This window comes from Miniopterus schreibersii, assembly GCF_964146895.1.
Source record: "Miniopterus schreibersii genome assembly, chromosome: 4".
Lineage (NCBI taxonomy): Eukaryota > Metazoa > Chordata > Mammalia > Chiroptera > Miniopteridae > Miniopterus > Miniopterus schreibersii.
The window spans coordinates 98,707,268-98,720,588 of NC_138105.1; the positions used below are offsets into that span (position 1 = coordinate 98,707,268).

Below are 13,321 nucleotides of genomic sequence, written 5' to 3' on the forward strand. Positions count from 1 at the left end.
AAAATCGGTAAAAATAAATATTCTCTGAAGCCCAAAGCATGCAAAGCTAAAGATGAGAAAAACACAAGGTGCAACTTCTTAACAAGAGGTAACTCTTGACGTCAATGCTGGTTCTGGTCAGGAAATACAAACATACCCAGTATATTCTTCCTTCAAGTTGAAAAACAGGTCTAGTGGGGAGGCTGCCAAGCAGTCTGGCTCTGAAAGACTCTCCCAAGGCTCTGGCTCACTCCCCTCATTTGACAGCGCTGCTGTCGCCTTGGCTGTCAGTGACTGCAAGCGACTCAGCCTCCAGAGTGGGGCTGACAGACACAGGAATTGGGAGGCCACGGTTCCAGAGTCTCCACCCCAATTCCCAAGAAGGCATCACCACTTGTCCTCAACTCCCTCCAGACCTGGAGTTTACCCATCAGCAGCAAGACTGCTCTGAGGAACAGCTCAGCTCTGATGAGCAGCCATTTCAAAATCACCCCCACCCCCAATGTTACCTGCTGTGCCTTCCCAAATAACCCGAATTCCTGGTAACAAATGGCAAGCAAAGTAGCTGAAAGTTACTGAATGTCACCAAGTCCTGTGTTTGACTTCAAAAATGCAGGCTACCTAAGACCAGGCACAGGTCTTTCCTTAACAATAAGTAAAAATAAAATGTATTGGTGTCCTTTACCAGATCAGTTTCCAAACGTACCTCATACCTTTCAGCTGGACACGTGGGATGTTCTATTTTCAACCAATACAGCAAGTCCGACTTTGAGTCAGTCAATAAATATTCTAAATTCCAACTTTAAAAATGCTCTACCGCCCTGGCCAGTACGGCTCAGTTGGCTGGGTGTTGTCCTGTGCACCAAGAGGTTGCTGGTTCAGTTCCCATTCAGGGCACATGCCAGGGCTGCAGGCTTGCCCCCAGTAGGGGGCGTGCAAGAGGCAGCCTACTGATGTTTCACTCTCACATCAATGTTTCTCTCTCTCCCCCAGCCCTCTCCCTTCCTCACTCTAAAAATCAATGAAAAGATTTTTTGAAAAATAGTCATTCAATAAATATATCCCAGTCCAACCTGCCTTTAAAAAATATATATTTCATAGACATTCCTTCATGGCAATACACACAGGTGTCCCGTTTCAGGTCTTTGGATTATTAAGAGTTAAATGACTTAATTCAACTCAACTAAAGAGACACTGCCTGGTTTCCCAAGACACCCGAGAAGTAATTTTAAACACATTTTAAACATAAATCAGAGCTCAAAAAGCTAGAGGAGAGTAAGCAGAAGTCTCCCTCTGTGTTCACAGAACCATTATCTCAGGTAGGACTCAAAGCTGTTTGCTGTTTTAATTACGAAAATTATATCAATAATCTGAATAAAATACAAGGTGCTCCGAGGAGTTGCGCCTACGTGAGTAGGACCAGAAAGGTTTCGACTTTACAGCCCATGACCTCCTACAACCCAACACGGGCAGGCTCTCGGCATGCTGGCCAGAAACCAACGCTATAGCCTTATGTAGAGATGATGTGGGCCTATCAGGTCCTCTCTTCCTCTCCCAGGAAAGTGACATAGGGCACACCGTGAGACCTAGCAGCTAGAACCAGAGCCGAAGGCTGGCATGACAAGGACATGAGAGATGTCAGGAGGCAGACTGGGGCTCTTTATTTTCAATGCAGGGCAATGCACAACTTTGTACAGTCTTTGAAATTTGGGAAATAATTTCTAGACCTTAGGCTGTATTAAGACACTCTGTTCCCTGGTATTGGTTTAAATGAAGCCCAACTGTACCCTTATTCTGACCCTGGGAGGCACAGGACAGCTTCTACGTTTTAAGCCAGAGTGGACTCTGCAGCCTGTCTCCTGGAGCTTTTTGAAGGCCTCTGACAAACCACACGGCCTCTCCCCTGCAGACGGACCCACCTGTGCAGGAAGTGCAGCTTGTGCATGGCGGCCAGCCCCGCGGCGATCTCACAGGCCATCCGCTGCAGCAGCATGGTCCGCGAGTCCCCCCGCACATGCTCGTGCTCGTTGCGCAGGTAAGCTTTCAGGTCGCCCTGCAAGGATCAGCCCAGTGTGCTTCACAAGCGGACAACAAACTGGCAACTAAACGTGTGCCTTCATTGACACTCGTTATTAAGATTACTAGAAGTTACTTAGCATTAGCTTAATAAAGAACCTCAGACTTAACAAGTTTCAAATTACAAAATATTTCAACCAAATACTTTAAAGGTATAGGAAACACTAGTCACCTTTTAGGATGGTTCTAATTAAATTAAACACCAGCTTATCTTTGTTATTTAAACACATGTGAAACAAAACAAAAAAAGATAAATGTGCAATGATGCACAACTTAAACTAAGTGCAGAAGTACAAGCCAATAGCTTTCCGTTTTCTTTATATCTGAGTCAAGAAAAGACTCCCTAGGAAGGAAGTTTCCTCAGCCAACTAAAGAATACATTTCTTATAACTGTTGCCAAAGATAGTAAATTAATAAAATTCCTCTCAGAATAAAACTTTAAAACACAATACTCCTTCAGAAACACCTGTCCACACTTAACATTAAGTACATTCTAATGTAGCATCTGAGTCCACTCCAAGAACCAAAGTGTCTTCACTCCTGGTTTCCATGACCTCTCCACGGGTGACAACGTTGGCAGGAATGATCAGCACCCCAAGCTTTGGAGCAGTGCGCCGAGCATCGAGCTCGTTTTTACACGTGACCTCGAAGAACTCTTAAAATCTGAAGCATTCTCCAGAGCAGAATGAGACTTAGGGAGGCTAATAGATCTGCCCAGTGCCCCAGAGCTAATAAATGGTGGGGCTGTGCCCAGCCGGCATAGCTCAGCGGTTGAGCATCCAACTAGGATCCAGGAGATCGCAGTTGATTCCCGGTCAGGGCACCTGCCCAGGTTGCAGGCTGAATCCCCAGTCGGGGGCGTGCAAGAGGCAGCCCATCAATGACGACTCTCTCATCACTGATGTTTCTCTATCTCTCTCTTCCTCTCTCTGAAATCAATGAAGATATATTTAAAACAACAACAAAAAATTTAAATGGTGGGGCTGTACCTCTTTTCAGTTGACCAAATCATCAAGGAAGTTCTATTTAGCAAATGGATTAAATCAGTATGCAGATCGCATGGATTATTTGATAAGAATGAATGTAAATGACTTAAGTCAATCACCTGGCCGGTAGGATTCTCCCAAACTCTAGGGACCTTCTGGCCAGGGATGCAGTTGCCCCCTAGGGCTGGAGTACGGGCTCCCCCACAGCTATTTGTTCCCAGACAAGGGCATCCTCCTTTTCTCCCCACAGCGAGCACAGCTGCTCCAGAGCAGAAATGGACACCTTTCCTCCCTGTAACAACACATGTCCTCCCCACCTTCACCAGGCGAGGCTCTCCCCAGCACGGACGGAGGTGGTGAGAATGAAGACAGATTTGGATGACAATTAAATTAACCCAGAAAAATTCCAGCAAAAAACTCCAGGCCTACAGGTTATGGGATTTTTTATAAGGTAGGCCATATGGAAACTAAATATGAAAATAAATAGCTTAATTTACTTATATTACCAGTGAAATGGCTACTTAAATTCATTTGTCTAACCCTTTCCAGAAATATCCATCTAAGGTAAAAATTACCACCCACATAAGTAGGACTATGCTGTGCTCTGCCCGGCTAATTCTCAAAGCAAACTAGCTGGTAGCAAACTGGGAACACTTCCCAAGTGACTCTGGCCACGAGGGCAGGGAAGAGCAGAGTGGGTGTAGTTACTGTTCAAGGTTATCTCAAGTATATTTGTCACCACTCACTGTTCTTAAAATATCTTCTCTCTCCTTGGCTGATGTGGTTAGAGTGCAGGCCCACACCCTGGAGGGTCGCAGGTTTGATCCCTGGTCCCGGTCGGGGTGCATGCAGGAGGCAACCAATCTACCTGTCTCTCTCACGTCAGTGTTTCCTTCCCTCCCTCCCTCCTTCCCTCCCTCCCTCCTTCCCTCCCTCCCTCCCTCCCTCCTTCCCTCTCTCTCCCCTCTCCCTTCCACTCTCTCTAAAACTCAATGGAAAAAATATCCTCAGGTAAGGATTAACAACTGATTCCACTCTCCAAATTTCATTAAAAGACAAATGTAACAAACAGAAGATTTTGCTTTCTAATGCCAACACTCCTAATGTTTCTAGCGTGGCAAAAACTAAAAGCCTCTCCCCACAGATCTCTAACCTGGGGAGAGGAGTTAACACCAACAATTACTGAGGAGCCTGAGCACTGTTTCTCATGGGTGAGACTTCTAATGGATTGTGCAGGATCCAGGGTTAGATCTGTGCTCTAGAAAAGTTCTTAACAGCTCTCCATTTAAAAGAAAAATCAGCATAAAACCTTTAATTACAATGAAAATGTTCATATTCAATACGTACTAAAAATTGATTCATTCTACCCAAAACAAAGCTGTTTTTAGATATCTGGTTTGTTTTATTTAGGTTTTAACGATGTTTAGTGAGTAGACAGGGATAACTGCTATGGTTCACTATTGAAAAAACAATAACACTTAAGAACAGCAATGTATTCTGAAAAATAGTTTCTTTTATCCAAGTTCTAACAATGTCTCAGATCCTCTCCAAAATCCCCCCAAAAACTCGAAAAGTAAAATTTATGACACTAGATGGCAGCAAAGTGCTATACTAAACACTCAGATTAACAGACTAGCAACTGGGAATGACTTCTTGGAATGAGTCATTCAACGGAGACCTTTAAATGGGTTACTCACAAATATCCTCTTAAATTCCAACACAAATTGCCATGAGGGTTTAATCCAGTTTTTTGCAAGATACTGAGAACAATGAAGTAATTTCAATACAATGTAAAAACTAAATAATTAAATAGCTTTATAACTGAAAATTTATGTTTAATAGGATGATTTGGGGGGAAAGTTATAATTTTTAAACAAAAATTTGAATGAAAGGATGAGTGAATGACCTAAATAGCCACATACCCAACACTGTTGAGGAGATAAGACATCAACATCACAGCTGCAGCCCCCAGGGACCCCACCCTTGTGTCCCTGTTCCTCCAACTTGAGCTGTTTCTCTCCCACAATTTCTGGGCATCTATTTTTTCTCACCACCACTCAAGCTCCCACCTGTCTCCATCTACCCTTACCCACCTCCTGTTATTGTTAGTCAACCCTGTGCCTTCCTAAACTCGACCTCTGGGTGAGTCCCTCCCTTCTGTCTCTCTAATGCTCAAATACCTCTCAGGTAAATCCAACAAAGAACCAAACAAGCCTCCTTGGCCCCCACACCTCTCCCGCTGCCACCCCATTTCCCTCCTCTCTTCCCAGATAACCTCCTTAAAAGCCTGTTCCTCCTCCTGGCTTCCTTAACCCACCCAACCCCACTGCTCCCCTTCCCTCCCCCCACCAGGCCCCCCACTCAGCTGCGGCTGCTCCCGAGGGGCTATCGCTGACTGCCTCTGTTACATGCTGGTCACTGGTCCAAGTCTCTCCGGCATAACCAGGTGATGGGCCCATTCCTTCCTTTCCCAGTCTCCTGGCTTTCTTCCTATCCCACTGGCCACTTCCCCCTCTCACTGATCAGTAAGTGCTGGTACGCCCAGGGGCTCATGCCTTCGTCCTTGGTCCCTGTCACTGTGACACTCATTTCCAGGGGACTCTACCTCCCCATGGCTCACTCAAATACATTTCCTGGCCCTAAACTCCTCCATCGCCCTAGACTCATTTGTCCAATTGCTGACTTGACACCCTTTCCTGGATGACCTAAGAGGCACCTCAAACCTCACACGTTCTACATGAAACTCCACCAATCTGCTCCTTCTCAGAAATGGCACAGCTTTCCCAGGGGGTCAGATGACCAAAACCAAAGATGCGATTCTTGAGTTTGCTGTCTCCAGATGCCAACATTCAACCCATCACCAAGTCCCAGTTCTATTTTCACACTAAATTCAGAATCAGACTACCTTTCACCGACTCCACTGTGGTCACACGAGTCCAAGACACTACCCTCTTGTGCGAATTACTGCAACAGACCCCCTGTGTTGCCTTCCTGCCTCCACCCTGAGTAGCCACTGCTTAAAATCCACTGCTTAAAGTCACCCCTGGGCCTCCCTGGCATTTTATTTGTTTGCTTATCTGTCCTTCCCACCAGAAATAAGCTACACAGAGCTGGGACTCTGGTCTGGTTCTGGGTCCCCAGAACCTACAACTGCATGAGTTTGGCAAATACAGCCATCCCTCTGTACCCATGGGTTCCCCACCTGTGGATTCAGCCAACCACAGGTCACGACTATTCGGGGGGCAGTTACAGTGTACTGCGTGGTGAGGTCCACAATGGTAGCATCTGAACTGAATATGCACATTTTTCTTGTTACTCTCTAAACCTACAGTATAGCATCGACTTACACAGCACTTACGTTGCATTAGGTATTACAAGGAACCTACAGATGACTTAAAGTATATGGGAGGCCCCGCCAGGTGGCTCAGCTGGTTGGTGCAGTCCCAGACACCAAAAAGGCTGCGGGTTCGATTTCCAATCAGGGCACATACCTAGGTTGCAGGTTCAATCCCTGGTTGGGGTGCATACAGGAGGCAACAGATCAATGTTTCTCTCTCCCCTGTTCTTCTCTCTCTAAAATCAATAAACATATCCCTGGGTAAGGATTAAAATGAAAAGAGTATACAGGAGGATGTGCATGGTTATGTGCAAATACTACACCATTGTATATAAGGGTTTCAGCATCTGTGGATTTTGGTTCTGCGGGGGTTCCTGGAACCAATCCCCTGTGGATATCAAGGGGTGACTATAATTGCTTAATGAGTGGGAGAAAAAAGACAAATCTTACTGAGAAGTTCTAAAAGATGTCCTCCCAAATTAAAGTTGGGACAATCATTTTCCCCAAAGCAGTCCCATCATATTTCAACTTAACAATCTAATATTGAATTTAGGAGAAAACTGTAGTTTCAAAATTTTATTGGGCTTTATATTTACTATTTCATTACTTTGTACATTAAAGCTAGCCAAAGACAGCCAACATGGAAAGTATTTTAAGTAAAACCTAATTGATTCTGTTTGAAAGTTTTCTCTCTGTGACTAGGAAACACAACAGATTTCACTTTAAAAACAGGGAGTGTGGATTGTTCTAAACTCATTCAGAGCAGTCACCTGATCTCAGGATGCACTTCTCCACACACCCTACAGAGAAGAGCTGGGCGACAGAAACAGAGTGCAGGCCACACATGTAATTTTAAATGTTCTAGTAGCATCAAAATCTGAAAGACAGCACTGTTTCCCTGTGTGATCACCCTGCGAACCAACTCCAGGGGTGCACCTCAGTGCCCCAGCATCTGCTGCACAGAGCAGGCAGGGAGGCAGTGCCGTGAAGCAAGCAGCCTCAGGAAACCCAGGCTGCAGTGCAGCAGACAGCAGGGACGGTAGGAAGGGCTGGCCACAAGCAGTCAGGACGGCCTGCAGTGGGCCCAAGGCTCCAGCCAGGCCTGGGGAAGGGAGGAAGATTTAAGACGGAGCCAGGTGAAATCTCCGTTCTTCTCTCTACCTCGCTTGCAGCCTGGTCTCCTCAGTGGTGTCCCAGCCTTCCACTCAACCGGTCCTTCCCGGCAGATGCCAAGTGCTTCTCCTCACATGGCACTCCACCCACCCAGGCTCCGCAGCCCGCAAGAGCACCTGCTGCTCCCCACACCCGCTGCCGGGCCGCCCTGCCTGGCTCACGCTGTTCCTGACGTCCTTTCCTGCTAAGGTTGATCCACTAGCGCTCAGATCAAACACACTTCCCTTCCAAAGACTTCCCCAATGACTCTAGTTAGACTCTAGTTAGATTTCTTCTACACGTGCTACTCAAACATTTTCTCAATAATTATGATCAATGAACTTAACTAAAAATGAAAAAAAAATAACTACCATTTCCTGAGCACTTACTATATGCCCAGCAATTTACGTTCATCATCTTATTAGTGGTCATAGTAGTCTGTGGGGTAGGCAGTATTACCCCCACTTTATAGGTGTCTAAACTGAGGCTTACGGAGGACTAGGCAACTTTCCAAGGTGACACATAAAGAAGTGGCAGAATGAGCATCTGAAGGCAGGCCTGCCTGGCTCTATAGGCAGAAAAGGCAGGGATCGGGGTGACTCACCTCTGTGTTCCCCAGGGCACTGCCCAGCTCTTTGTACTTAATAGGTGCTTGATATGTTTTTGTTGAACAAGTGATCCTTATTCAAAAAAAACAATCTCCTTGCCTCCCTGTTCATGTGACAGCAATGTGTACCTCCCATGGCAACAAGGCACAGACAACGCCCTGCAGTGAGGGCTCCTTCATAAACACCGCACCCCCAGCATTACACATCGGTGGCAGCGGTCCAGCGACCAAACTCACTCAGAAGAGTTTTCCTTTTCTTTCATAAAAATTCTAAGATAAAGTGTTTTTGAAAAACAGGCTGGTAACTCTATCTTACAAGGAATTAAGTAAGTGTAAAAATATTCTCTCCTTTCTACTTAGAAGATGTTATCATTGAGCATGATCACTGCCTGGTGACGACTGAAAGGCCAATGTTCATTCAATAGCCCCTGACCTACTAAGAACATGTGAAGATAGTGGCTCCTTTCACTCGGGCGGCAGCTGCTTGTTCCCGAGCCAGGTGGTTTTGCCTTGGATGGTGCCCCTCCGCTCGGCAGGCCCTCTCTGGCTCACTGGGCTGACCCTACCCAGCCATCCCTGAGCCTAGAGACCGAGACCTAAGTGCCAGTGACCCTGTCAAGACCCGGTCCTTGCTACAGGAGAGCTCTGAAGTTGACTGGGCCTAGAGCTGATGAGTACGAAACCGCCCAAGGAGACAAATGTGACCTCTTGCTTCTGGGCATGCTGGCGGGACCCTGGATTAAAGGTCTTTACTGTGACATGACACAAGCCACTCCAAGCACTGACAGATTTCCCAAGGAAATTTGGGAATTTCTTGCCTCTTCCTAATATAGGTAACACTGAGTACAGCACCTTAAATAATAGTAGGTAATTATCAATGGTTTTTAAATTGTGGTAAAATGATAAAATTATTTTAACCATTTCTAAGTGTAGAGTTCAGGGGCATTACCTACACTGACCCTGCTGTGCAACTATGGTCACCGCCGTCCAACCAGCACAACTCTTTCCATCTTTCCAAACTGAAGCTCCGCACCCACTGAGTACCAACTCGCCGTCCCCTCCTCCCAGCCCTTGGCAGCCACCCTTCCACTGTCTGTGAGTTTGACTATTTTACATAGAAGTGGGATCATATAGTATTTGTCTTTCTGTGACTTGGCTTATTTCACTCAGCACATGAGAATAATACCCCGCTGTATGGATATAACCGTTTTGTTTATTACTCATCCGTTGGTGGACACCTCCTGGCCACTGTGAATGCTGCTGCTGTGAACACGGGCGCACGAAAATCTCTAAGATCCTGCTTTCAATTCTATGTACCTAGAAGTGAAATAGCTGGATCGCATGGTAATTCTATTTTAATTTTTTGAGAAATAACTACTGTCTTATAAATTTTATTGTTGATCTATGCACCACTGGATGGTGGACTTAACTGAAAACAGCCATTAGCTCAGCTCTGCCAATGAAAGCTTTGGGTGGGGACGGGAGCTCTTTCCAGATGTTCAGCCTTCAGGAGTAAACATTCCCCCAATATGACTGAGGAGAGTCACATAAAATATGTGTTTCAACTATAAAAATCCTAGAACAAAACATAGGCAGTAAAATCTAGACATTTCTCGTAGCAGTATTTTTTCTGGTATATCTCTTCAGGCAAGGAAAACAAAAGAAAAAACAAACAAATGGGGCTACATCAAACTAAAAACTTTTTGCAGAGCAAAGGAAGCCATCAACAAAACGAAAAGACAACCCACTGAATGGGAGAACATATTAACCATCTGATAAGGGGTTAACATCCAAAATTTATAAAGAACTTACTCAGCACCAAAAAAACAAACAATCCAATTAAAAAGTGGGCAAAGGACCTGAACAGACACTTCTCCAAAGAGGACATCCAGATGGCCAATAGACATATGAGAAGATGCTCAATGTCACTGATCATCAGACAGATGCAAACTAAAACCACAATGAGATAAAACCTCACGCCTGTCAGAATGGCTCCATCAACAAATCAACAAACAAGTGTTGGTGAGGGTGTGGAGGAAAGAGACCCTTGTGCACTGCTGGTGGGATGCAGACTGGTGCAGCCACTATGGAAAACAGTATGGAGCTTCCTCAAAAAAATAAAAATGGAGCTGCCTTTTGACCCAGTGATCCCACTTCAGGGACTATATCCAAAGAAACCTGAAACACTAATTCAAAAGAATATATGCATCTCTATGTTCACTGCAGTGTTACTTACAATAGCCAAGATTTGAAAGCAGCCCAAGTTCCTATCAACAAATGAGCGGATAAAAAAGCAGTGGTACAGCTCGGCTGGTGTGGCACAGTGGTCGAGCATTGACCTAGGATCCAGGGGATCACAGTTCAGTTCCTGGTGGGGCACATGCCAGGGTTGTGGGCTTGATCCCCAGTGGGGGATGTGCAGGAGGCAGCCGATCAATGACTCTCTCATCATTGATGTTTCTATCTCTCTCCTCCCTCTCTCTGAAATCAATAAAGACATATATGTTTTTTAAAACAGCAGTGGTACATATATACAATGGAATATTACTCGGCTGTAAAGTAAGAATGAAATCTTACCTTTTGCAACAGCATGGATGAACCTGGAAAGTACTCGCTAAGTGAAATAAGCAAGTCAAAGACAGACAAGTACCACATGATTTCACTTATATGTTTTTCCCACTGATTTTTAGAGAGTAGAAGGGAGAGAGGGAGGGAAGGAAAGAGGAAGGGAGAGAGAAGAGGAAGGGAGAGAGGAGAGAGTAGAAGGGAGAGAGGGAGGGAAGGAGAGAGAGAGGGAGAGGGGAGAGAGTAGAAGGGAGAGAGGGAGGGAAGGAGAGAGAGGGAGAGGAGAGAGAGTAGAAGGGAGAGAGGGAGGAAAGGAGAGAGAGGGAGGGGAGAGAGTAGAAGGGAGAGAGGGAGGGAAGGAGAGAGAGGGAGAGGGCAGAGAGAGTGTGTAATAACAAAATAAAAAAACAAAATAGAAACAGACCCATAGATACAAAGAACAGACTGACCACTGTCAGAGGGGAAGGGGGCTGGGTGAAATAGGTGAAGGGATTAAGCAAAAGAAAAAAAACTCATAGACACAGACAACAGTATGGTGGTTACCAGAGGGAAGGGGGGATACAGGTAGAAGAGGGCCCTGAACAGACACTTCTCCAAAGAGGACATACAGGTAGAAGAGGGTAAAGGGGAGAGAAATGGTGATGGAAGGAGACTTGACTTAGGGTGGTGAATGCACAATAAAATATATAAATGATGTATTATAGAATTGTATACTTGAAAGCTATATAATTTTATTAACCAACATCACAATGCTATTTCAATATATTCAATAAAAAAATTTTTAAAATAAAAACAAAAGATAAAATAGCCCGGCCAGCGTGCCTCAGTGGTTGAGCATCAACCTAGGATCCAGGAGATCACGGTTCAATTCCTGGTCAGGGCACATGCCCGGGTTTCAGACTAGATCCCCAGCAGGGGGCGTGCAGGAGGCAGCCAATCAAATGACTCTCTCTCATTGATGTTTCTCTCTCTCTTTCTCCGTTTCCTTTCCTCTCTCTGAAATCAATAAAAATATATTTTAAAAAAAGATAAAATGAAATAAAATGTTTCATGCCCTGGCCAGTGTGGCTAAGTGGTTAGAGTGTCAGCCCATGCACCGAAGGGTCTAAGGTTCAATTCCTGGTCAACGGCACATGCCTGGGTTGCAGGTTCCATTCCCGGCTCGTCGGGGCGTGTGCAGGAGGCAACCAATGGATCTGTCTCTCTCACATCACGCTCTCTCTCCCCTCTCCCTCTCTCTCCTTCCCTCCTTCTCCCTTCTACTCTCTCACCTCTCCCTCCCTCTCTCCTTCCCTCCCTCTCCCTCTCTCTCCTTCCCTCCCTTTCTCCCTTCTACTCTCTCCCCTCCCCTCCCTTCTCTCCCTTCTATTCTCTCCCCTCTCCCTCTCTCCTTCCTTCCCTCCCTCTCTCCCTTCTACTCTCTCCCCCTGCCTCTCTCCTTCCTTCCCTCCCTCTCCCTTCTACTCTCTCTTGTCTCCCTCTCTCTCCTTCCCTCCCTCTCTCCCTTCTCCCTCCCTCTCTCCTTCCCTCCCTTTCTCAAAAAATCAATGGAAAAAACATCCTCAGGTGAGGGTAAAAAAAGAGAACTATGACTAGATATGGTAATGCATACAAAAGGGATGGAACATAACAGCACTAATACTATTATCAAAGGTAATGAGTGAACACTTTATCAAGTTCTTTTTTTTTTTTTTATCTTTACTGATTTCAGAGAGAGGAAGGAAGAGGGAGAGAAAGAACCATCAATGATGAGAGAGTCATGGATTGGCTGCCTCCTGCACGCCCCGACTGGGGATTGAGCCCACAACCGGGGCATGTGCCCTGACTGGGAATCGAACCCCGATCGCCTGGATCCTAGGTCGATGCTCAACCGCTGAGCCACGCCTGGCTGGGCTATCAAGTTCTTAAAATGGGGGACAGAAGTGACGGCAGTCCCTCATCCAGCATTTCTGTCAAAAACACTTGGGTATAACCTTTTGAATGCTTGACGTTGAATTTCTACTAAAAACTTACCAGATCACAGAACTCAAACACCAGAAGATAGGGAATTGCTTCTACACACTGTCCAACACACTGAAGAATATTTGGATGCTGAAGAGTACTGGGGAAAAAATAGTCACAGCGCCATTCATCAGAGAGCACATTGATAAAACTGTTTAAACAGTAATCCAAACCTTAGCTTTCATTGTGATTTAAATAGAAGCTGAAAAGAACACACTAACAGACTGAATGCTATCTAGTGATTAAATAATTCAAAGCCAACATTTTCAAAAATCAAAACAGAACTCCTGTCAGAAGAGCCTCTAATTCTAGTAATTTAAATTTATAGATTATCACTGTGAAGCATTTTTTAAAAAGGCAGGCCAAATATACAAACTTAATAAGCATTTCACCCCATATATTAAATAGCCCAGCTACTCCTCAGGCTATCTAGCTTATATACTATTCCCATAAAATTTCCACAGCATATGCACTCTTTTTGGAAAACATTTTGTCCAAAAGAAAGTTTATGAAAAAAGATATGCCAAAATAGTTTTTAAAAAGCTTTTTATTTGAAGCAATTATGAATGAACAATAAATTGTGAAGACAGCATAAAGAGGTCCCATGTCCCTCCCCGT

At 45.1% G+C, this 13,321-nt stretch overlaps 1 protein-coding gene across 5 annotated transcripts in view; it reads right to left on the reverse strand.

The window, feature by feature from the left end:
• The window catches only part of LMTK2 (lemur tyrosine kinase 2), a 62,881-nt gene that overhangs the window by 17,852 nt on the left and 31,708 nt on the right, over positions 1-13,321 (reverse strand). For all 5 annotated transcript variants that reach the window (XM_081136160.1, XM_081136159.1, XM_081136158.1 and 2 more), the window contains 2 exons: positions 12,716-12,803; positions 1,899-2,032 (listed from right to left, as the gene is read on the reverse strand). In XM_081136160.1, coding sequence (XP_080992286.1) covers positions 1,899-2,032; positions 12,716-12,803 — 222 coding nt within the window. The remainder of the gene's footprint in view (positions 1-1,898; positions 2,033-12,715; positions 12,804-13,321) is intronic.